General features: G+C 28.6%; 1 protein-coding gene across 1 annotated transcript; it reads left to right on the forward strand.

The window, feature by feature from the left end:
• Positions 1-25,747, forward strand: LOC111422293 (Reversion-inducing-cysteine-rich protein with kazal motifs). The gene is made up of 9 exons (XM_071195754.1): positions 1-163; positions 814-866; positions 7,265-7,348; positions 10,843-10,879; positions 16,383-16,739; positions 19,898-20,281; positions 20,336-21,281; positions 21,342-21,490; positions 24,866-25,747. The coding sequence occupies exons 1-9, from the start codon at positions 73-75 to the stop codon at positions 25,642-25,644; spliced, it is 2,880 nt and encodes a 959-aa protein (XP_071051855.1). The 5' UTR covers positions 1-72; the 3' UTR covers positions 25,645-25,747.
• Positions 25,748-26,414: the final 667 nt, after the last annotated feature.

Raw genomic sequence — 26,414 nt, forward strand, 5'->3', positions numbered from 1 at the left:
TAGTTCGAATCGTGCGCTCGTGCGGAGATGAGATCTGCGAGGGAGCGCGTTTAATACACGTGCCAAAAAATAATGTTCGCGACATCGTCGTTTTGTTCCAAATTTATTATCTCTTGTGGTTTGATTCTATTTATTTCAACTTTTACATTTACAAATTGCCAAGGTAATAAGAAATTATTTCAAAAATGATAATCAGTTAATTGTGAAAAAATTATAATTGAATAACTGGAGTGGATGGATGTTGTCGCTGTCTGGGATGTTACACTCTTTAGTAGTACAATTGGCTCTTATTTATGTGTCTCATCTCGCTCACTTCGCCACAATACTCTCTTTAGTTTGTTTTAAGTTGTTGTGTTTTGAAATTTAAGTGCGTTGTATTATTCTGTATGTTTACGTAGTAAAGTTATTTTTCGTAATTCGATTAAATCTAGTGCGATAATAAAGTTTAGGAACTAAATTTCACCGCAAAGTTTAAAGTTCGAGTTCCAAGAGCTGGAGTCGAACTAATTTAAGTTTTTAACGCCCTCACGAAACGGTTATAGTAGCTTTGATGGCGTGTGGATAATAAAGATAATAAAGTTACTTCTCCAAGTATGCAAAAAAAGTTTTAATATCATAAAAAAATCCTCCTTTTCGAATGCAAATTTCGACTTCTCGGTTCCTAACACTTTGTGAGATGCAAATCGAAAACCTGAACGGGGTTTTCATTTCCCCATTCGATGTCCACCCCTCTGAAATTCAAATGGGTGTCTTTGAGATGGAAATTTCTTTCTAAGATTGATTTAAAATTAACTAATTTATTTTTTGTTGCAGAATTTGTTTGTTGCTCGCACACCACTGGTTCCTGTAAAAACGTTTGCGAAAAGGTGAGTACCCAAAAATATCTCGTTTTAAATTTAAAGGAAACTTCTTTCATTGTGAAATGAAATGAAATGAAATGTGTGCTTTTGATTACAAAACGAAAGAAGTTGAGATCAAACGGTTCGGGCGTCCGGCGGAAAAACAAAAATTATTTTGGCGACACCGAAACTACACGAACCTTTGGACACGGTCCAATATTATTCCTGTCTTTGAACTCTTCGCAACAAGCAGAAAAAAGAAATCATCTCGCACACGCACTCTCTACTCCTCCTCTCTCTGTCGAGTGAGTGAATTCCATTGCTATTTTAAACGTTCCGACTCTTTTTCTCAATATATTAACCATTTCGAAAACTATTTTCAAATTTTGAAATGATATAAAAATCGAGGAAGTTCTTTGACCCTGAGAGGTTATTTAGTGGCGCATATTTTAACAGTCAACCAACACACAACTGTAAGCACTTAACCTAATTGTGAATTATTAAAATCGTTTTTTGTTCGTTGTCGGAGTCGAAATGACTTCTAGAATCGTACCATGCGGGTGTCTATTTAAAATAAAATTTAAAACAATGTTTTAACATTAAATTCCAACAAAAACCGATTAAAATTCAGGTCCGCTACTGGGACAGGAACTAGTACGTCAGGATTGCTTTTGAATTAAACTGCCATATCCGGTTTAAGTTGATTATTTACAACCGGCGACGCTGCGAATGGCGTTAATTACAAAATTATTCAGTTCTCGTTTCAGCCACTTTTATTTTCTTTATTATTTATACCTTCCTTTTTACTCCGTAGATTTTAATCTTCACACATTTTTGTATCCTCACGTAATTGTTAACCATTTGTTAGTGTTCGCGTCTTTTGTCACATGGGTGTCGATTACACATTAAACATGCGAACATCTGGACGTTGTTTAGTCTCATTTGAAGAAGAAGATGAGTCTGTTACGTATCTATTAAAATCCTTCCTATAAATAAATTAATTTTCATAAAAAATCCTTTTAAATGAATCCAAACTCGACCTATTTTACAATTAAAACATCCGAAATATTTTAATTTTTACATTTTTATAAAATCCAAGATGGCCGAAAATTAATTATTCCTAAATATTCCGATAGATGATCAAAAAATAAATAAAACGAGTCCAAACTCGACATATCTAAGTGTTTTAATACTCAAGATATCTTGTTTTTTATAAAATCAAGATGGCGGAAAACAAAACACTAATTAATTATGTCATCTATGAATTTAAAATTGATTTTTTTTGATAAATATAGAGTGTGAGACATCAAATTAAGTTAAAATTTTCTGATTATTACGAAAATTTTGTTCATTTTAATGAATAAAATCAATTTTGATATTTTTTACATGTTTTTATATTAAATCGATTTCGAATCAAATAAAATGCAAAGAAAAGTCAGGTTGAACCCACAAAGAAAGATTAATATTCGTAATCTACATTAAAAATCGTTTATTAACACATTTTTAGGGTTAAATTTAAATCACTTTTTCTAAGTTGAATATAAAATCGAAATAACCATATTAATATCATTTATTTCAAATTCTCCAACAATTTTAATGGTGAAATCCATTTTTTGATATCTCAATTAGTTCTTGAGATATAACTGTTTAAAGTTAACCTAAAAATTACCCATTCATGTTGACACATTTTTTGGGGTTGAGTTCAAATTTCTTTTTCTAGGTTATGTATCAAATTGGAAAATGTAAATTTAGTGCATTAATACAATTTTCTTTGACAAATTTAGTGGTGAAATTAGTTTTTTGAAATCTCGATTACTTTTTGAGAAATTCATTTTTAAATATAACCCAAAAAAATTGTTTTTTGACACATTTTTAGGGTTAAATTTAAATCACTTTTTCTAGGTTGTATATAAAATCGAAATAATCATGTTAATATGATTTATTTAAAATTCTCCCACAATTTTAATGGTGCAATCCATTTTTTGATATCTCAGTTAGTTCTTGAGATATAACTGTTTAAAGTTAACCTAAAAATTACCCATTCATGTTGACACATTTTTTGGGGTTGGGTTCAAATTTCTTTTTCTAGGTTATGTATCAAATTGGAAAATCTAAATTTGGTGCATTAATACAATTTTCTTTGATAAATTTAGCGGTGAAATTAGTTTTTTGAAATCTCGATTACTTTTTGAGAAATTCATTTTTAAATATAACCCAAAAAAATTGTTTTTTGACACATTTTTAGGGTTAAATTTAAATCACTTTTTCTAGGTTGTATATAAAATCGAAATAATCATGTTAATATGATTTATTTAAAATTCTCCCACAATTTTAATGGTGCAATCCATTTTTTGATATCTCAGTTAGTTCTTGAGATATAACTGTTTAAAGTTAACCTAAAAATTACCATTCATGTTGACACATTTTTTGGGGTTGGGTTCAAATTTTTTTTTCTAGGTTATGTATCAAATTGGAAAATCTAAATTTGGTGCATTAATACAATTTTCTTTGATAAATTTAGTGGTGAAATTAGTTTTTTGAAATCTCGATTACTTTTTGAGAAATTCATTTTTAAAGGTAACCTAAAAAAATTGTTTTTTAACACATTTTTAGGGTTAAATTTAAATCACTTTTTCTAGGTTGTATATAAAATCGAAATAACCATATTCATATCATTTATTTAAAATTCTCCAACAATTTTAATGGTGAAATCCATTTTTTGATATCTCAGTTAGTTCTTGAGATATAACTTTTTAAAGTTAACCTAAAAATTACCCATTCATGTTGACACATTTTTTGGGGTTGAGTTCAAATTTTTTTTTCTAGGTTATGTATCAAATTGGAAAATCCAAATTTGGTGCATTAATACAATTTTCTTTGATAAATTTAGTGGTGAAATTAGTTTTTTGAAATCTCGATTACTTATTAAGAAATTAATTTTTAAAGATAACCTAAAAAAACACATTTTTAGGATTAAATTTAAATCACTTTTTCTAAGTTGTATATAAAATCGAAATAACCATATTAATATCATTTATTTAATATTCTCCAACAATTCTAATGGTGAAATCCATTTTTTGATATCTCAATTAGTTCTTGAGATATAACTTTTTAAAGATAACCTAAAAATTACCCATTCATGTTGACACATTTTTTGGGGTTGAGTTCAAATTTTTTTTTCTAGGTTATGTATCAAATTGGAAAATCCAAATTTGGTGTATTAATACAATTTTCTTTGATAAATTTAGTGGTGAAATTAGTTTTTTGAAATCTCGCTTACTTTTTGAGAAATTCATTTTTAAAGATAACCTAAAAAAAAATGGTTTTTAACAGATTTTTAGGGTTAAATTTAAATCACTTTTTCTAAGTTGTATATAAAATCGAAATAATCATATTAATACTATTTATTTAAAATTCTCCAACAATTTTATTGGTGAAATCCATTTTTTGATATCTCAGTTAGTTCTTGAGATATAACTGTTTAAAGTTAACCTAAAAATTACCCATTCATGTTGACACATTTTTTGGGGTTGAGTTCAAATTTTTTTTTCTAGGTTATGTATTAAATTGAAAAAACCAAATTTGGTGCACTTATACAATTTTTTTTAATAAATTTAGTGGTGAAATCAGTTTTTTGAAATCTCGTTTACTTTTTGAGATATCACTTTTTAAAGATAACCTAAAAAATCATTTGTTAACACATTTTTAAGGTTAAATTTGAATCACTTTTTCTAAGTTGTATGTAAAATCGAAATAACCATATTAATATCATTTATTTAAAATTCTCCAACAATTTTAATGGTGAAATCCATTTTTTGATATCTCAATTAGTTCTTGAGATATAACTTTTTAAAGATAACCTAAAAATTACCCATTCATGTTGACATATTTTTTGGGGTTGAGTTCAAATTTTTTTTTCTAGGTTATGTATCAAATTGAAAAATCCAAATTTGGTGCATTAATACAATTTTCTTTGATAAATTTAGTGGTGAAATTAGTTTTTTGAAATCTCGCTTACTTTTTGAGAAATTCATTTTTAAAGATAACCCAAAAAAAATTGTTATTTAACCCATTTTTTGGGTTAAATCTAAATCACTTTTTCTAAGTTGTATATAAAATCGAAATAACCATATTAATATCATTTATTTTTTATAAAATGAAGATGGCGGAAAACAAAACACTAATTACTTATGTCATCTGTCAGTTTAAAATTGATTTTTTTGATAAATACAGAGTGCGAGACATCAAGTTAAGTTAAAATTTTCTGATTATTACATAAATCTTATTCATTTTGATAAATTTTGATATTTTTTCATGTCTCTGTATTAATTTTATTCAATTTTTTTAACTTCCAACATAAATGATTCTTAAAAAGATATCTAAATAAACATTTCAACGCGTCACTTAATTCCTTAACTTTGGTTTATTTCTTCAATAGTCGTAAAAATAAACGTCCGTCCGATTTTTTCTTTTTCCCTCTCAAATTTTTCTTCGTTTCCTTTTAATCCGTTCTAAATACTCCGAAAGAACCAAAGATAAAGAAAGAACTAGTTTCAATGTACAGGGTGACCCGGAAATCGTGTGTCGTAAGGTTAATATACGGGTTTCTTTGTATAATACGGGGCCTTTGACTTACGACTTGACGCTCTATTTCGTCTCTATGTCGTTCGTTTGAAGTTGAAACGAATATCTGTGTGCGTTTCGAGACTTTTAAATATCCCCCTTTTTTCTTAATGTTTACCATTTTGTTTTTATTACGGTTTAGTTTAAAAAAATCCTTTCTTAAAAAAAATACTATTTCTAGGTTTCTAGAAATGAGTGGGTTTAAAAAGGTTATATTTTTAGATTTGCTTTAAAATTTCTTTTGGGTACAACTTATGAAGTGGGAATGAAAGATGAGCGGTTATATTTCATAATAATCGAGGAACGGCGATTTCCTGTCAAAATAACGCCGAAAGGTTGGCACAATATCGCATTACTCGCTCCGTTTAAGAACTACATAGGGGACCCATTGTGCGGTTTAATTCAGTTTTGTAAATGACGGGAGATGTGGGGACGAAAAAAAAAATGTTCTGTAGTTTTTCTAAAGGTTCACCCTCCCTAAAATGTCGCTTATCGAACAATACATTCAATAGATTCAAAAGAATCTCTTTGATTTTTTTTTGCTTCTTAAGAGTACATCGTAATTCAATTTATTCTTTGATAAGTAATTAATTCTTTTAGCTCTAATTTATTTTTGACCATTTCTCATGTCGAAAAACTCTCTCGGTAGCAAGATAAAATGATTCACCACATTCTCCATGACCCCAAAAGTGATTTATTTAGTTTTCTGTCGTATCCAGTACCCACAAAGTCGTTTTATCCCCAAATCATTCGTTTTGCTCATCTCTTTCAAGAACAATCGTTTTTTTTTATTACTAAAAAGTTATTTAAAATTCAATTTGCGTTTCGTCGCATTTTTTTTAATCTTCCCTAATTATTCCATGCACGTTTTTGAAAAGATTTTTTCTTCCCCATAAATTCTAGTCGCGTTTAGATTTCCGTTTGGGAATTCTAAATCGTCCGAAACGTCTTTTGCATACACCTTCTTATCGTTATTCCTTACGAGTTGGTTTTCACGTCGTGTGGAGTACATTTGCATTTTCTTTGCATACAACAGTATATATTTCTATTCTTGGATTAAATAACAACAACTTGAAGAAGAAGGACTTTTCTTTATACGCAACATTTGAGTATTAAAAATAAAAGAAAAATTGAATGCGCGCTGAGGTTATAAACGGCTTGGTAATATTTTACCAGCAGGAATCGAATGTCCTGCTGAGAGACACGCAGGATTTTTTGGAACGTGTCACCTTCCAAAACTTCTTTATACTTTCGATTTTCTTTTATTTATCTTTATCTGTATATTTTCCTTTTTGTGTGAGGGTATCATGTTGAGTATCGATTTTGCCATTACTAACTCCTCCATACCGTCTCGTTTTCCTTCTTCTTATCCTCGTCGTGAACGTAAAATTATAATGACACCGACAGATGTCTGCGAGTGGTGAACCCGCGTTTACAAACGCAAATGACTTCACAGAAACAAAATCGATTCGTTACGGTTATGTTTTTAGTTCAGATTTTTTTTGAACCTTATGTTCAAATCGAATATTTGTTTTCGAAGTAAACGAAAGGAACAGTTCTTTTTTTGCGTGGATGTTTGATACACGAGGCAGAGTTGAATTTGAGACGTGGACAAATAGCTGTTTTGTCCCATGCCGTGGACTCCCCTGGGCGATATTTAAAATAAAGTACCTTCGGCGTCGGTAGGTGGCACCTTTTGTTTACCGAGGAAGAACGCCCCCTTAATAAATACATCGAAGAACGATTCACGTTTTTATTTATTCCTTTTCTATTTGATTCTTACTATTTTTTTATTGTTGCAGATTTCGCTTGTGGACATCGCAGCTAACAGCGAACTCAGAAACAGAACTATACAGGATGTACGAAGATTTTGCTCTTCACAACTTGTAAGTATACAAAATCCTTTGATTATATATAATATGGATTGAGCTAACTGAATATATCTACTAACAAAAATGTTGCTCAAGGTGAATAGACGCAGATGGAAAGCGATAATGTGAAAGTGTAACAAAGATAGATATATTATATGTCAGTACGCTTCTATATCTATCTCACTTCTATCAGTACACCCATTATATGGCAGTACGCTTGTATGTCTATCTCGGTTCGATCACCTTGCGCAAGCTATCTCTCTCGTTGGCTCAATCCATATTATATATAATCAAAGACAAAATCACTTAATTATGTTATCATTAAAATCCAGAAACAAAGTAAAACACAGCCAAAAAGTTCTGGCCTTAGAAAACACATTTTTAGGGTTAAATTTAAATCACTTTTGCTAAGTTGTATATAAAATCGAAATAACCATATTAATATCATTTATTTAAAATTCTTTAACAATTTTAATGGTTAAATCCATTTTTTGATATCTCAATTAGTTCTTGATATATAACTTTTTAAAGTTAACCTAAAAAATTACACATTCATGTTGACACATTTTTTGGGGTTGAGTTCAAATTTCTTTTTCTAGGTTATGTATCAAATTGAAAAAACCAAATTTGGTGCGCTTATACAATTTTCTTTAAGAAAATTAGTGGTGAAATCAGTTTTTTTAAATCTCGTTTACTTTTTGAGATATCACTTTTTAAAGATAACCCTAAAAAAATTGTTTTTAACACATTTTTAGGGTTAAATTGAAATCACTTTTTCTAAGTTGTATATAAAATCGAAATAGCCATATTCATATCATTTATTTCAAATTCACCAACAATTTTAATGGTGAAATCCATTTTTTGTTATCTCAATTAGTTCTTGAGATATAACTTTTTAAAGTTAACCTAAAAAATTACCCATTCATGTTGACACATTTTTTGGAGTTGAGTTCAAATTTCTTTTTCTAGGTTATGTATCAAATTAAAAAAACCAAATTCGGTGCACTTATACAATTTTCTTTAAGACATTTAGTGGTGAAATTAGTTTTTTGAAATTTCGATTACTTTTTGAGAAATTCATTTTTAAAGATAACCTAAAAAAAATTGTTTTTTAACACATTTTTAGGGTTAAATTTAAATCACTTTTTCTAAGTTGTATATAAAATCGAAATAACCATATTAATATCATTTATTTAAAATTCTTTAACAATTTTAATGGTTAAATCCATTTTTTGATATCTCAATTAGTTCTTGAGATATAACTTTTTAAAGTTAACCTAAAAAATTACACATTCATGTTGACACATTTTTTGGGGTTGAGTTCAAATTTCTTTTTCTAGGTTATGTATCAAATTGAAAAAACCAAATTTGGTGCACTTATACAATTTTCTTTAAGAAATTTAGTGGTGGAATTAGTTTTTTGAAATCTCGATTACTTTTTAAGAAATTAATCTTTAAAGATAACCTAAAAAAATTGTTTATTAAAACATTTTTAGGATTAAATTTAAATCACTTTTTCTAAGTTGTATATAAAATCGAAATAACCATATTAATATCATTTATTTAAAATTCTCCAACAAATTTAATGGTGAAATCCATTTTTTGATATCTCAATTAGTTCTTGAGATATAACTTTTTAAAGTTAACCTAAAAAATTACCCATTCATATTGACATATTTTTTGGGGTTGAGTTCAAATTTCTTTTTCTAGGTTATGTATGAAATTGAAAAAACCAAATTTGGTGCGCTTATACAATTTTCTTTAAGAAATTTAGTGGTGAAATCAGTTTTTTTAAATCTCGTTTACTTTTTGAGATATCACTTTTTAAAGATAAAAAAAATTGTTTTTTAACATATTTTTAGGGTTAAATTTAAATCACTTTTTCTAAGTTGTATATAAAATCGAAATAACCATATTAATATCATTTATTTAAAATTCTTTAACAATTTTAATGGTGAAATCCATTTTTTGATATCTCAATTAGTTCTTGAGATATAATTTTTTAAAGTTCACCATTCATGTCGACACATTTTTTGGGGTTGAGTTCAAATTTCTTTTTCTAGGTTATGTATCAAATTGAAAAAACCAAATTTGGTGCACCTATACAATTTTCTTTAAGATATTTAGTGGTGGAATTAGTTTTTTGAAATCTCGATTACTTTTTAAGAAATTAATCTTTAAAGATAACCTAAAAAATCGTTTATTAACACATTTTTAGGTTTACCCAAAAAATTATACATTTTTTAATATTATTATTAATTTACATTAAAATAAAACGTTTATTATTAAGAAGGAAACGTTATCATTTACATAAAAGATAATCACATCCGGAGTTTTACGATTAAATTAGAGTCTGTTTATCCTTTTTGATACACAATATTTAACTTTTTTGTTCTTTTTCTTTTAAATAAATTTACAATGTGTGTATAGCTTTCTATGGCTCATTAAATATTTATCAGGACTAATAGGGCAAGCGAGGCAGATACGTATAAATATGTTTATACGGTTTATGAAGACAATAAATTATTTGCATAACGCTCGAGAGGTTAATTTGCAAGCGTAATGAACTACGTAGGCCAAACATAACATGCCAACAACCAACATCTGACCCAACAGAACCCACGCCCATCTTTTTTTCTCGATTCATTTTTTTTTATTGTAATTTAATTTTGTTGTGTAGTTTCATATGTAAACGTGTAATCATATCATGTCTGTATAGGAGCAGTTAAAAGGTTAAAATTTAAAAGTTTAAGCTGGCAAAAGTTTGGGTGAGCAAAACATCTCGGGATGGCAATAAATTTACGACAGGGAGACGTTTTCTAGTGGGTTCTCGTCTTTTCTTCGTTCTGGGGCGTTGAATGACAAATCGCAGAGATGGCCTTTTCAACCACCCCATTTATCACTATCTGGCTAGTTTAAAAGTGACACTAAAAAGATAACGGGAATATATCAAAAATAATAAAACTTTCGTTTTCTTCGTAGAACCAACACGTTATTGTCTTTTCTTGCGAATTCCTTTATTTATTTTTTATTTTATTTCTCTTTTTTATTTTATTTTTTGGAAAGGTTAACTTGTAAATAAAGAAATAACGACCGCAGCGGCGTGTCGTAGAGCACACGACGACTCGTTTGCGTTATAAGACCGTTTGGCCAACAACTCTCAAGAGGATGCAGTAGTAAATTTCTTGGTCCGGGGACCCCCGATTCGCGATCCCGATAAGAAGAAACCTCCGGCGAGTTAAAACCGGCGGCCGTCAGCGCCACTTCGTCTCTTTCGCCACTTCACCACCTCGTCATGCTTCTTCACCTCCTCCTTCGCGTCCTTTTTCGTTCATCTTTTTCTTCTTTTCTTTCGATTCTATCTTTCAAATTTTAATTAGTCCATAAATTCCGTTTGCTACCGCCTTCCAAACATTTTTTCCATTTTTGTTTTGAAAAACACTCTTTATTTGTGTTAAATTTTCGTTTTATAATAAATTTTGATTTTTTTTTTGTATTTTTCATTACAGACTTCTTTCTGGGAATGTCTTAATGCAACATTTGTTGGTAAGTAAAACTTTTTTTTTTGTTATTTTTAGTCTAAATTACTTAAATCAGCTCATAGAAATATCTACTTCAGCAGCACATACATTTTGTGGTGTCAATAAATTTTTGTGTCAAAACATTTTCCAAAAATTTGGGCCAAAACTGCTTCCACCACTCTTACTAAATCCCAAATCGAAGGAGATACACCAGTGCTCTGTTGAGACAAATTTTGAACATTGTGTGAATAGCCTCTGGAACCTGCAAAACTTGCTGGAAAAGATATACCTAGGCTATGGTTTGTTCCATAATCATTTAGGCATTAAGACATCCTTGTTAGCAATAGTTGTAATTGAAGAAGCTTCCTCTCTTCTATTCGACTCGCTCTTGTTAATTTTTATGCCCCTTAATAACAATGATAGTGGAATGGTGGAAAACATGTTGAGGGATGCCAGAACATCGTTCTGAGATATCCTTGATGTCCATAATGGATGTTATTAAGAACTATCAAGTATGATGTTGATACATAACAGCGAGGATGTTGAAATAAATTAGGGATAATATGTTTACCCAAAATAAGGAGGATGTTGGTTAAGTATGGGGAAGATTTTGAGAGAGATCAGATGAAAATTAAGAGATTAGATTAAGATATTAGATGTTATATTCTGTGATATCAAAAATAATATTGAGAAATGTCAGGAATTATGTTGAGTTGGTTTGGGTTCATGTCATAGCCAATATAAAGAGATTTCATAAACGATGTTGAGATAGGCTTTAGGTGCGATATTCTGTGATATCAAGGATGATGTTGGTTAATGATGGATATATCGAGAGTAGCTGCAATTGCTAGACATATTTGTATTTTTCGTATTTTTCTCGATATTGACGTATCTGAGAGCAAATATACAAGAGAGCAATATTGTTAAGAATAAAATTTGCTACAACTTTTGTTATAAAAGTTTTTTGATAACATGCTCCGTTACTCAAATGTTACCATTAAGAGCAAGTAAAACAACAAATACATCAAATTTTCGTATTTTTCTCAATATTGACGTATCTGAGAGCAAATATACAAGAAAGCAATATTGTTAAGAATAAAATTTGCTACAATTTTTGTTATAAAAGTTTTTTGATAACATGCTCTAATTCACAAATGTTACCATTAAGAGCAAGTAAAACAACAAGATCATAAAATTTTCGCATTTTTGCGTTTTCTCGATATTGACACATCTGAGAGCAAAAGTGAAAGAGAACAATATTGATAAGAATAAATTTTGCTACAACTATTGTTCTAAAAGTATTTTTGTAACATGCTTCGATTCCCGAATGTTACCATTAGCTAATAATAAAACAAGGATATTCATCAAATTTTCGTATTTTTCTCAATATTGACGTATCTGAGAGCAAATATACAAGAGAGCAATATTGTTAAGAATAAGATTAGCTACAACTTTTGTTATAAAAGTTTTTGGATAACATGCTCTGATTCCCAAATGTTACCATTAAGAGCAAGTAAAACAACAAATACATAAAATTTTCGTATTTTTCTCAATATTGACGAATCTGAGAGCAAATATACAAGAGAGCAATATTGTTAAGAATAACATTAGCTACAACTTTCGTTCCAAAAGTTTTTTTATAACATGCTCCAATTTCCAAGTGTTACCATTGGCACATAGTGAAGTAACGAAATTCATCAAATTTTCATATTTTTGTATTTTTTTCGATATTGACGTATCTAAGAGAAAAAGTGCAAGAGAGCAATATTGTTAAGAATAAAATTTGCTATAACTTTTGTTATAGAAGTTTTATGATAACATGCTCCGATTCTCAAATGTTACCATTAAGAGCAAGTAAAACAACAAGATCATTAAATTTTCGCATTTTTGTGTTTTCTCAATATTGGCACATCTGAGAGCAAAAGTGAAAGAGAACAATATTGATAAGAATAAATTTTGCTACAACTATTGTTCTGAAAGTATTTTTATAACATGCTTCTATTCCCGAATGTTACCATTAGCTAATAATAAAACAAGGATATTCATCAAATTTTCGTATTTTTCTCAATATTGACGAATCTGAGAGCAAATATATAAGAGAGCAATATTGTTAAGAATAAAATTAGCTACACCTTTTGTTATAAAAGTTTTTGGATAACATGCTCTGATTCTCAAATGTTATCATTAAGAGCAAATAAAACAACAAATACATCAAATTTTCGTATTTTTCTCAATATTGACGAATCTGAGAGCAAATATGCAAGAGAGCAATATTGTTAAGAATAACATTAGCTACAACTTTCGTCCCAAAAGTTTTTTTATAACATGCTCCAATTTCCAAGTGTTACCATTGGCACATAGTGAAGTAACGAAATTCATCAAATTTTCATATTTTCGTATTTTTTTCGATATTGACGTATCTGAGAGCAAATATACAAGAGAGCAATATTGTTAAGAATAAAATTTGCTACAATTTTTGTTATAAAAGTTTTTTGATAACATGCTCCGATTCTTAAATATTACCATTAAGAGCAAGTAAAACAACAAGATCATTAAATTTTCGCATTTTTGTGTTTTCTCGATATTGGCACATCTGAGAGCAAAAGTGAAACAGAACAATATTGATAAGAATAAATTTTGCTACAACTATTGTTCTAAAAGTATTTTTGTAACATGCTTCGATTCCCGAATGTTACCATTAGCTAATAATAAAACAAGGATATTCATCAAATTTTCGTATTTTTCTCAATATTGACGAATCTGAGAGCTAATATACAAGAGAACAATATTGTTAAGAATAAGATTAGCTACAACTTTTGCTATAAAAGTTTTTGGATAACAGGCTCTGATTCTCAAATGTTACCATTAAGAGCAAGTAAAACAACAAATACATCAAATTTTTAAATTTTCGTATTTTTCTCAATATTGACGAATCTGAGAGCAAATATACAAGAGAACAATATTGTTAAGAATAACATTAGCTACAACTTTCGTCCCAAAAGTTTTTTTATAACATGCTCCAATTTCCAAGTGTTACCATTGGCACATAGTGAAGTAACGAAATTCATCAAATTTTCATATTTTCGTATTTTTTTCGATATTGACGAATCTGAGAGCAAATATACAAGAAAGCAATATTGTTAAGAATAAAATTTGCTACAATTTTTGTTATAAATGTTTTTTGATAACATGCTCCGATTCTCAAATGTTACTATTAAGAGCAAGTAAAACAACAAGATCATTAAATTTTCGCATTTTTGCGTTTTCTCGATATTGACACATCTGAGAGCAAAAGTGAAAGAGAACAATATTGATAAGAACAAATTTTGCTACAACTATTTTTCTTAAAGTATTTTTGTAACATGCTTCGATTCCCGAATGTTACCATTAGCTAATAATAAAACAAGGATATTCATCAAATTTTCGTATTTTTCTCAATATTGTCGAATCTGAGAGCAAATATATAAGAGAGCAATATTGTTAAGAATAAAATTAGCTACAACTTTTGTTATAAAAGTTTTTGGATAACATGCTCTGATTCTCAAATGTTACCATTAAGAGCAAGTAAAACAATAAATACATCAAATTTTCGTATTTTTCTCAATATTGACGAATCTGAGTGCAAATATACAAGAGAGCAATATTGTTAAGAATAAGATTAGCTACAACTTTCGTCCCAAAAGTTTTTTTATAACATGCTCCAATTTCCAAGTGTTACCATTGGCACATAGTGAAGTAACGAAATTCATCAAATTTTCATATTTTCGTATTTTTTTCGATATTGACGTATCTGAGAGCAAATATACAAGAGAGCAATATTGTTAAGAATAAAATTTGCTACAACTTTTGTTATACAAGTTTTTGGATAACATGCTCTGATTCTCAAATGTTACCATTAAGAGCAACTAAAACAACAAGATCATTAAATTTTCGCATTTTTGTGTTTTCTCGATATTGGCACATCTGAGAGCAAAAGTGAAAGAGAACAATATTGATAAGAATAAATTTTGCTACAACTATTGTTCTGAAAGTATTTTTGTAACATGCTTCGATTTCCGAATGTTACCATTAGCTAATAATAAAACAAGGATATTCATCAAATTTTCGTATTTTTTTTGAATATTGACGAATCTGAGAGCTAATATACAAGAGAGCAATATTGTTAAGAATAAGATTAGCTACAACTTTTGTTATAAAAGTTTTTGGATAACATGCTCTGATTCTCAAATGTTACCATTAAGAGCAAGTAAAACAACAAATACATCAAATTTTCAAATTTTCGTATTTTTCTCAATATTGACGAATCTGAGAGCAAATATACAAGAGAGCAATATTGTTAAGAATAACATTAGCTACAACTTTCGTCCCAAAAGTTTTTTTATAACATACTCCAATTTCCAAGTGTTGGCACATAGTGAAGTAACAAAATTCATCAAATTTTCATATTTTCGTATTTTTTGCGATATTGACGTATCTGAGAGCAAATATACAAGAGAGCAATATTGTTAAGAATAAGATTAGCTACAACTTTTGTTATAAAAGTTTTTGGATAACATGCTCTGATTCTCAAATGTTACCATTAAGAGCAAGTAAAACAACAAATACATCAAATTTTCGTATTTTTCTCAATATTGACGTATCTGAGAGCAAATATACAAGAGAGCAATATTGTTAAGAATAAGATTAGCTACAACTTTCGTCCGAAAAGTTTTTTTATAACATGCTTCGATTCCCGAATGTTACCATTAGCTAATAATAAAACAAGGAAATTCATCAAACTGAAGACGCACATTGTGGATTAACTTATTTTTGTTCCAACCTCGAGAATCTTGCGAGTCCAGATATACAATTTAATTAATTATACAGGTTTGACTAAGGGTTATATCATAGCTCATTCACCTCATATCGTAATTAGCTTGTGTTATAGACCTGTAAATCACTTTATTATTGTTACCAACATTAATTCAGCTATTTTTAATTCAATTAAATCATCTTTATTTTCTAATTTGTTTATATCTCCACAACTCACAATGAATTTCAACATCTAAAACATCCTCATTTGACTTTCTTTTACGATAACTTTTAGATAACCCACTGACATTTTCAGTCTTAATAACTCACAAAGAGACTTATTAACTTATTTATTCGATTTAACCCAACTCTGCCTCTACTTTTCTTAAGCTTATTTTTTTTTAATCTTATCCCATATCTATAAGATTTCTACATCTTTTTGTATTGAATTTGAAAAATATTCCGGTTGGAACAAAACTGTTTGCTATTTGTATCTGGTCACGAATACCGAAGCACGATTCTCGTGTTTACCATACGAAAACTAGTTTTTATTTTTTTCCCCTTTTCCTTTTTTTATTTATTGCGTTTTCTTAAGCTACCAAGAGACCGGGTGGCTTCTTTTTTTGAGACAATACTCGCAGGAAACAATAGCCTCAGTCCAGTTAGAGGGCACCGCACTTTATTCAATTCATCTTTTTTAAACGATCTTTGAATAAATAATATTATTTTATTTTTAGACATTTCAAAAGGCGAATCTTGGCCGGGAAGAGCTTGCTGTCCACTTCCTCAAAGCGAATCGTGCAAAAAATCGTGTATAACAGCGACTAAAATCGAAGATTTGAATTATGGGTGTCGAGGAAGCGACGAAATCGCATTTTTTAATTGTTTGGAGCGACAAGAAGAGGGCGAGAAATGTTGCGGCCAATCCGACAATGAAAATTGTCGCAAAGCTTGTTTCGATATTTTTAAAAGTTTCGATTCTTCTCCGAGTAAAGCTCAAAGAACGGCCGTTGCGGAACATTGCGAGAGCACCAAAAATTTCGATTGTGTTAAAGATTTAACGAAGGTTACTTTGGTTACTAATTTACATAAATGTAAGTTGATTAATTAATTAATTTTTATGAAATTTATTTCTTTTTTAAGATAAAATTCGTTTATTAACACAATTTAAGGGTTAAATTTAAATCACTTTTTCTAAGTTGTATATAAAATCGAAATAACCATATTAATATTATTTATTAAAAATTCTCCAACAATTTTAATGGTGAAATCCATTTTTTGATATCTCAATTAGTTCTTGAGATATAACTTTTCAAAGTTAACCTAAAAAATTACCCATTCATTTTGACGCATTTTTTGGGGTTGAGATCAAATTTCTTTTTCTAGGTTATGTATTAAATTGAAAAAACCAAATTTGGGGCACTTATACAATTTTCTTTAAGAAATTTGGTGGTGAAATTAGTTTTTTGAAATCTCGATTACTTTTTAAAAAATTAATCTTTAAAGATAACCTAAAAAAATCGTTTATTAACACATTTTTAGGGTTAAATTTAAATCACTTTTTCTAAGTTGTATATAAAATCGAAATAACCATATTAATATTATTTATTTAAAATTCTCCAACAATTTTAATGGTGAAATCCATTTTTTGATATCTCAATTAGTTCTTGAGATATAACTTTTCAAAGTTAACCTAAAAAATTACCCATTCATGTTGACACATTTTTTGGGGTTCAGTTCAAATTTCTTTTTCTAGGTTATGTATTAAATTGAAAAAACCAAATTTGGGGCACTTATACAATTTTCTTTAAGAAATTTGGTGGTGAAATTAATTTTTTGAAATCTCGATTACTTATTAAGAAATTAATCTTTAAAGATAACCTAAAAAAACACATTTTTAGTGTTAAATTTAAATCACTTTTTCTAAGTTGTATATAAAATCGAAATAATCATATTAATATCATTTATTTAAAATTCTCCAACAATTTTAATGGTGAAATCCATTTTTTGATATCTCAATTACTTCTTGAAATATAACTTTTTAAAGTTAACCTAAAAAATTATCCATTCGTGTTGACACATTTTTTGGGGTTGGGTTCAAATTTCTTTTTCTAGGTTATGTATTAAATTGAAAAAACCAAATTTGGTGCACTCATACAATTTTCTTTAAGAAATTTAGTGGTGAAATTAGTTTTTTGAAATCTCGATTACTTTTTAAGAAATTAATCTTTAAAGATAACCTAAAAAAACACATTTTTATGGTTAAATTTAAATCACTTTTTCTATGTTGTATATAAAATCGAAATAACCATATTAATATCATTTATTTAAAATTTTCCAACAATTTTAATGGTGAAATCCATTTTTTGATATCTCAATTACTTCTTGAAATATAACTTTTTAAAGTTAACCTAAAAAATTATCCATTCGTGTTGACACATTTTTTGGGGTTGAGTTCAAATTTCTTTTTCTAGGTTATGTATTAAATTGAAAAAACCAAATTTGGTGCACTTATACAATTTTCTTTAAGAAATTTAGTGGTGAAATTAGTTTTTTGAAATCTCGATTACTTTTTGAGAAATTAATCTTTAAAGATAACCTAAAAAATCGTTTATTAACACATTTTTAGGGTTAAATTTAAATCACTTTTTCTAAGTTGTATATAAAATCGAAATAACCATATTAATATCATTTATTTAAAATTCTCCAACAATTTTAATGGTGAAATCCATTTTTTGATATCTCAATTACTTCTTGAGATATAACTTTTCAAAGTTAACCTAAAAAATTACCCATTCATGTTGACACATTTTTTGGGGTTGCGTTCAAATTTTTTTTTCTAGGTTATGTATTAAATTGAAAAAACCAAATTTGGGGCACTTATACAATTTTCTTTGATATATTTATGGGTGAAATTATTTTTTTGATACCTCGATTACTTTTTAAGAAATTAATCTTTAAAGATAACCTAAAAAAACACATTTTTAGTGTTAAATTTAAACCACTTTTTCTAAGTTGTATATAAAATCGAAATAACCATATTAATATCATTTATTTCAAATTCTCCAACAAATTTAATGGTGAAATCCATTTTTTGATATCTCAATTAGTTCTTGAGATATAACTTTTCAAAGTTAACCTAAAAAATTACCCATTCATGTTGACACATTTTTTGGGGTTGAGTTCAAATTTCTTTTTCTAGGTTATGTATTAAATTGAAAAAACCAAATTTGGTGCACTTATACAATTTTCTTTAAGACATTTAGTGGTGAAATTAGTTTTTTGAAATCTCGATTACTTTTTAAGAAATTAATCTTTAAAGATAACCTAAAAAAACACATTTTTAAGGTTAAATTTAAATCACTTTTTCTAAGTTGTATATAAAATCGAAATAACCATATTAATACCATTTATTTGAAATTCTCCAACAATTTTAATGGTGAAATCCATTTTTTGATATCTCAATTAGTTCTTGAGATATAACTTTTTAAACTTAACCTAAAAAATTACCCATTCATGTTGACACATTTTTTGGGGTTGAGTTCAAATTTCTTTTTCTAGGTTATGTATTAAATCGAAAAAACCAAATTTGGGGCACTTATACAATTTTCTTTGATAAATTTAGGGGTGAAATTATTTTTTTGATACCTCGATTACTTTTTAAGAAATTAATCTTTAAAGATAACCTAAAAAAACACATTTTTAGTGTTAAATTTAAATCACTTTTTCTAAGTTGTATATAAAATCGAAATAACCATATTAATATCATTTATTTAAAATTCTCCAACAATTTTAATGGTGAAATCCATTTTTTGATATCTCAATTAGTTCTTGAGATATAACTGTTTAAAGTTAACCTAAAAAATTACCCATTCATGTTGACACATTTTTTGGGGTTGAGTTCAAATTTTTTTTTCTAGGTTATGTATTAAATTGAAAAAATCAAATTTGGGGCACTTATACAATTTTCTTTGATAAATTTAGGGGTGAAATTATTTTTTTGATACCTCGATTACTTTTTAAGAAATTAATCTTTAAAGATAACCTAAAAAAACACATTTTTAGGGTTAAATTTAAATCACTTTTTCTAAGTTGTATATAAAATCGAAATAACCATATTAATATCATTTATTTCAAATTCTCCAACAATTTTAATGGTGAAATCCATTTTTTGATATCTCAATTAGTTCTTGAGATATAACTTTTTAAAATTAACATTATTTTCTAATTTGTTTATATATTCTTTTTTAAGATATAAAGTGTTGTGAATCGACGAATAAAATAAAATGCAGAGATATTTGCAAAAAAACTTTATCGTTGAAGTCGGGGAATGTTCAAGATGTTATAACGGTTTTGGAGAAGGAAGGATGTGGGCAGCCGTCGTTCTCGGATTCTTTTTGGGGGTGCTTTTTAAGCGATCACAATATTTCACCGAAATCCGTTGGGGTTTCGACGATTGAAAGAGTTGGAATCGATTCGGCTAAATGGCATTGTTGCCAAAAGGCGGTTAGCAATCAATGCAAAGTATTGTGTTCGAAGACTTTCACCAAAGATTGGATGGTGCTTTGGAACGACTTCCAAGTTAAGTGTTTAAGGCAATTATCCGAAGAAAATTTAAGAACTTGTATCGATGAAGGTAAAACCAACCTTTATTATTTACTCAACTTTTTATTAACAATTTTTTTGGTAGTTGATGAACCTTGCGAATTAGGCTGCGATGGTTTAAGTTTTTGCACAAATTTCAATAATCGCCCCACAGAGCTATTTCGTTCTTGCACCTCAATGGCGGATGAATCAGCTCGATACGACGTCCTCCATTGGCAAGCTCAAAAAGAAATAACCCTCCCGGGAGTCCCCGGATTAACACTTCCATTAAAAAATATTAGCAAATGTTCCCCAAAAACGTGGAAAGCGGTCGCTTGCGCCTTACAAATACGACCTTGCACGCGATTATCGCATGGAAATCAAATTTGTCGGGAATCTTGCTTGGAAATTCTTTCGCAATGCGTCGATTGGGAACAAGTTTCAACCGAATTTTCCGCAGAAACCGTTTGTAGCACTTTATCACCAGAAGATCCGAATGTATCATGCATTTCCTTGGAGAATTATTTTTATCCGTCAGAAAACAATTATTTAGAAGGTCAAATTTCATCGCCGTGCAAAAATGGGCCGTGTGGACCAAACGAAATTTGTTCCATCAATAAAAATTACATTCCAAGAAAAAATTTGCCGTACGTTTGCTCTCCCGGGTGTAAATTGGGCGAAGTTTCCGAGTACATGGTGCCGGAAGGCACTTATGTAAGACTCCCGTTTCCAACTAACCCAAAGGGGTGCTTAAAAATTTGCAAATGCACCGCGAACGGGATTCAAGAATGTTTCCCGTTACCTTGCGTTGCGTTGAGTCCATGCTGGATGGGGCAAATCCAAGAGAAACCGCATGGTTCAAACTTTGCAATCGAATGTAACACTTGTAGTTGTTACGTAACGGAAGTTATTTGCTCGAAAAAACAATGCGAAACGACGATGTTAACAGGAAGAAATACCGCTTATACAACGTTACCATGTAATTGTCCTTTACATTATGTCCCAGTTTGTGGGAGCAACGGGAATATTTATCCATCAGCGTGTTTAGCAAAGTAAATTTTTTGTTAACACAATTTTAATTCAATCTAATTTATTTTAATTTTTGTGCGAAGGTGCGCCGAGCTTAAAGACTCCGATATTGAGTACGAGACGTGTCCGGATCCTTGCAGAGGAAATCCGTGTCGAACTGGAGAGAAATGCGTCCCGGATAATAAAGTTTGTTTAACATTGATGGTGAAACCTTGCAAGCAGTATCAATGCAGTAAGTTAAATTTTTTTTATATATTAAATTTACATTTAATATCATACAGGAAATAAAAAATGCTTTAAAATGAGTCCAAACACGACCTATTTATTCAAAGAAATAAAAAAGTTACGACCGGAAGTTGATAACCGGAAGTTACCTTAATAATTTTTTTAAAATATGTTAAAAATTAATTTTTAACGATTATGATCGAGATTAAAATCGATATTTAAAGATTATAAATCGAATTTTATTGCATAAAGGGTTAAATAACACCGGAAGTTATTTAATAAGCAAGAGTTGTATTAAAATAACCCATTTTATCATGTAGGAAATAAAAAATCCTTTAAAATGAGTCCAAACACGACTTATTTATGCCAAAAAATAAAAAAGTTACAACCGGAAGTAAATAATAAAAAGTGAGGTTAATAATAATTATTAATATTATTACCTCGCTCATTTTTAAAGATAACCACATCGAGTTTGGGCTCATTTTGAATCTTTTTTAATCGCGATTATGAATTTATTACCATAAAATTAAAAAACGGAAGTTGATAACCGGAAGTTAAGTTAATTATTACCTTTAAACATAATCATATGGGTTGGAGCTTATTTTAAACGATTACAATCGAGATTAAAATCGATATTTAAAAATTTTGAATCGAATTTTATTGCATAAAGGGTTAAATAACACCGGAAGTTATTTAATAAGTAAGAGTTGTATTAAAATGGCCCATTTTATCATGTAGGAAATAAAAAATCATTTAAAATGAGTCCAAACTCGACATATTTATGCCAAAAAATAAAAAAGTTACAACCGGAAGTTAATAATAAAAAGTGAGGTTAATAATAATAATGGATATTATTACCTCGCTCATTTTTAAAGATAACCACATCGAGTTTGGGCTCATTTTAAATCATTTTTAATCGCGATTATGAATTTATTAGCATAAAATTAAAAAGCGGAAGTTGATAACCGGAAGTTAAGTTAATTATTACTTTTAAACATAATCATATAGGTTGGAGCTTATTTTAAACGATTACAATCGAGATTAAAATCGAAATTTAAAAATTTTTAATCGAATTTTATTGCATAAAGGGTTAAATAACACCGGAAGTTATTTAATAAGCAAGAGTTGTATTAAAATGGCCCATTTTATCATGTAGGAAATAAAAAATCCTTTAAAATGAGTCCAAACACGACTTATTTATGCCAAAAAATAAAAAAGTTACAACCGGAAGTTAATAATAAAAAGTGAGGTTAATAATAATAATTGATATTATTACCTCGCTCATTTTTAAAGATAACCACATCGAGTTTGGGCTCATTTTAAATCATTTTTAATCGCGATTATGAATTTATTACCATAAAATTAAAAAACGGAAGTTGATAACCGGAAGTTAAGTTAATTATTACTTTTAAACATAATCATATTGGCTTGGAGCTTATTTTAAACGATTACAATCAAGATTAAAATCGATATTTAAAAATTTTTAATCGAATTTTATTGCATAAAGGGTTAAATAACACCGGAAGTTATTTAATAAGCAAGAGTTGTATTAAAATGGCCCATTTTATCATGTAGGAAATAAAAAATCATTTAAAATGAGTCCAAACACGACTTATTTATGCCAAAAAATAAAAAAGTTACAACCGGAAGTTAATAATAAAAAGTGAGGTTAATAATAATAATTGATATTATTACCTCGCTCATTTTTAAAGATAACCACATCGAGTTTGGGCTCATTTTAAATCATTTTTAATCGCGATTATGAATTTATTAGCATAAAATTAAAAAACGGAAGTTGATAACCGGAAGTTAAGTTAATTATTACTTTTAAACATAATCATATGGGTTGGAGATTATTTTAAACGATTACAATCGAGATTAAAATCGATATTTAAAAATTTTGAATCGAATTTTATTGCATCAAGGGTTAAGAAACACCGGAAGTTATTTAATGAGCAAGAGTTGTATTAAAATGGCCCATTTTATCACGTAGGAAATAAAAAATCATTTAAAATGAGTCCAAACACGACTTATTTATGCCAAAAAATAAGAAAGTTACAACCGGAAGTTAATAATAAAAAGTGAGGTTAATAATAATTATTAATATTATTACCTCGCTCATTTTTAAAGATAACCACATCGAGTTTGGGCTCATTTTAAATCATTTTTAATCGCGATTATGAATTTATTACCATAAAATTAAAAAACGGAAGTTGATAACCGGAAGTTAAGTTAATTATTACTTTTAAACATAATCATATAGACTTGGAGCTTATTTTAAACGATTACAATCGAGATTAAAATCGATATTTAAAAATTTTGAATCGAATTTTATTGCATCAAGGGTTAAGAAACACCGGAAGTTATTTAATAAGCAAGAGTTGTATTAAAATGGCCCATTTTATCATGTAGGAAATAAAAACTCCTTTAAATTGAGTCCAAACACGACTTATTTATGCCAAAAAATAAAAAAGTTACAACCGGAAGTTAATAATAAAAAGTGAGGTTAATAATAATAATTAATATTATTACCTCGCTCATTTTTAAAGATAACCACATCGAGTTTGGGCTCATTTTAAATCATTTTTAATCGCGATTATGAATTTATTACCATAAAATTAAAAAACGGAAGTTGATAACCGGAAGTTAAGTTAATTATTACTTTTAAACATAATCGTATTGGGTTGGAGCTTATTTTAAACGATTACAATCGAGGTTAAAATCGATATTTAAAAATTTTGAATCGAATTTTATTGCATAAAGGGTTAAATAATACCGGAAGTTATTTAATAAGCAAGAGTTGTATTAAAATGGCCCATTTTATCATGTAGGAAATAAGAAATCATTTAAACTGAGTCCAAACACGACTTATTTATTCCAAAAAATAAAAAAGTTACAACCGGAAGTTAATAATAAAAAGTGAGGTTAATAATAATAATTGATATTATTACCTCGCTCATTTTTAAAGATAACCACATCGAGTTTGGGCTCATTTTAAATCATTTTTAATCGCGATTATGAATTTATTAGCATAAAATTAAAAAGCGGAAGTTGATAACCGGAAGTTAAGTTAATTATTATTTTTAAACATAATCGTATTGGGTTGGAACTTATTTTAAATGATTATAATCGAGATTAAAATCATTTTATCATGTAGGAAATAAAAAATCATTTAAAATGAGTCCAAACACGACTTATTTATTCCAAAAAATAAAAAGCCGGAAGTTAGTAATAAAAAGTGAGGTTAATAATAATGATTAATATTATTACCTCGCTCATTTTTAAAGATAACCTCATCGAGTTTGGGCTCATTTTGAATCATTTTTAATCGCGATTATAAATTTGATTAAAAATTAATACACTTTTTTTTTTTTAAATTCAGTAAATGGAACCACAAGATGTGAAAAACTTCGTTTCGACCCAGTTTGCGATATCAACAACCAGCAACATGATAACATCTGCCATTTGGCCCATTCCAACAAAAAATTTGCATACAACGGACCGTGTTTGCAAAATTGTAATTACAAAGGCACGGTTTGCGCGATAAACGGTCGCACTTACATCTCCGAATGCGCAGCTCACGCCGATTTTGCTTCCGTGGATTATCCAGGGCCTTGTTTAGCTGTTGGGACAATAACGGATAAAAAACAAAAACAATGTACTCATCCTGATATTGAATGTAAACAACTCTCAGATCCTAATTGTTTGGGATTTACACCTCCAGGTGCTTGTTGTCCAATTTGTGGTGGGGCTATTAGGTTGCTTTATTCTCGAAAACAAATCGATAGGGCTCTTTATGGTTTGCAAGGTGAAAATGATATTTATCCCTTAACTCTTAAAGCTTTGTTGCAAGCTTTGGAGAGGCAAGTTCAGGTAGCGCAGTGTGCTTTAAGGGGTTATTTAACGGTGGAAATGGATATTTTTGTAATTATTGAAACTACAGTTTTAAAACCGAGTGAGTTACAAATGGAAACTTGTGTTAGAGAAGCCGAAAAATTGGTTAATTTAGTTAATACTCGCAGTCCGAGGTTGGTCAGTGAGTTAAGTTTGAGTTCTTTGGTTTTAGCTACTCCGGTTCATACTCAAAATAATTTCGGGATTAAAAATGATTTAAATGGAAGTATTATTTTAATTTTTATCTTATTTTGGTTCTTAATTTGAAGATTTGAGATTATTTAAGTAAGATCTAGTCTATGTTCTTTTAGACTGACGGTGCCATTTGATGAAGCGAGATTACCGTTTTATTTTATTTTGTTATTATCAATAGAAAAAAGAAAAATTTATCCAACAAAGTAGTGTTTAAAAATAGCTCTTTCTGTGATATTAGGTGTTAGCTTTTTTAATGGAACGCATCAAAATATATAGAACAACGTGTGACAATACAACCAAAGACTTATTTTCAATTTGTATTTGTACATATGAAAATAATTTGTGCCAAAAAAGTTCTACTACTTACTTGTAATCGATTCATTAATAGATTATAAGAATAATTATGTTAAGGTTAAATGGATAATAAAAATGAACTGGTGCCAAATACATTATATAATATTTATAAACAATTTAGATTGTAGTTTTATTTTATATTTAAAATGATTAAAAAAAAAGTTAGGTTAATTCGATTTGACAGATAACTAAAAACATCAAAAAAATAAATTTCCCCAAATTTATTTATTACGAATTATCAAATTAATTAAATAATGACCCAATAATTCAACAAAAACGTGTTTTTCAAAAAAAATCTTTTATGTAAATATGATTTAAACTGTTAATACATTATACTCGCTCATTTTTTTTAATAATAATTATAATTTTTTTGTAAATTATCAGTTTTTTTGTACTGTTTATACACTAGTCTTAAGAATGTATTTTTTGTGAAGTGTATATAAGCCCCAAATATTCTATAATAAATGTTAATTAAAAGAAAATAATTT

Source organism: Onthophagus taurus, chromosome 5 (genome assembly GCF_036711975.1).
Source record: "Onthophagus taurus isolate NC chromosome 5, IU_Otau_3.0, whole genome shotgun sequence".
Taxonomy (NCBI): Eukaryota; Metazoa; Arthropoda; class Insecta; order Coleoptera; family Scarabaeidae; genus Onthophagus; species Onthophagus taurus.

Coding starts and splice junctions, on each gene's coding strand:
- LOC111422293 (XM_071195754.1), top strand. CDS start 73: ATGTTCGCGACATCGTCGTTTTGTTCCAAATTTATTATCTCTTGTGGT. Junction 7,349..10,842: donor GATTTTGCTCTTCACAACTT/GTAAGTATACAA, acceptor TTTTCATTACAG/ACTTCTTTCTGGGAATGTCT. Junction 16,740..19,897: donor GGTTACTAATTTACATAAAT/GTAAGTTGATTA, acceptor TTCTTTTTTAAG/ATATAAAGTGTTGTGAATCG.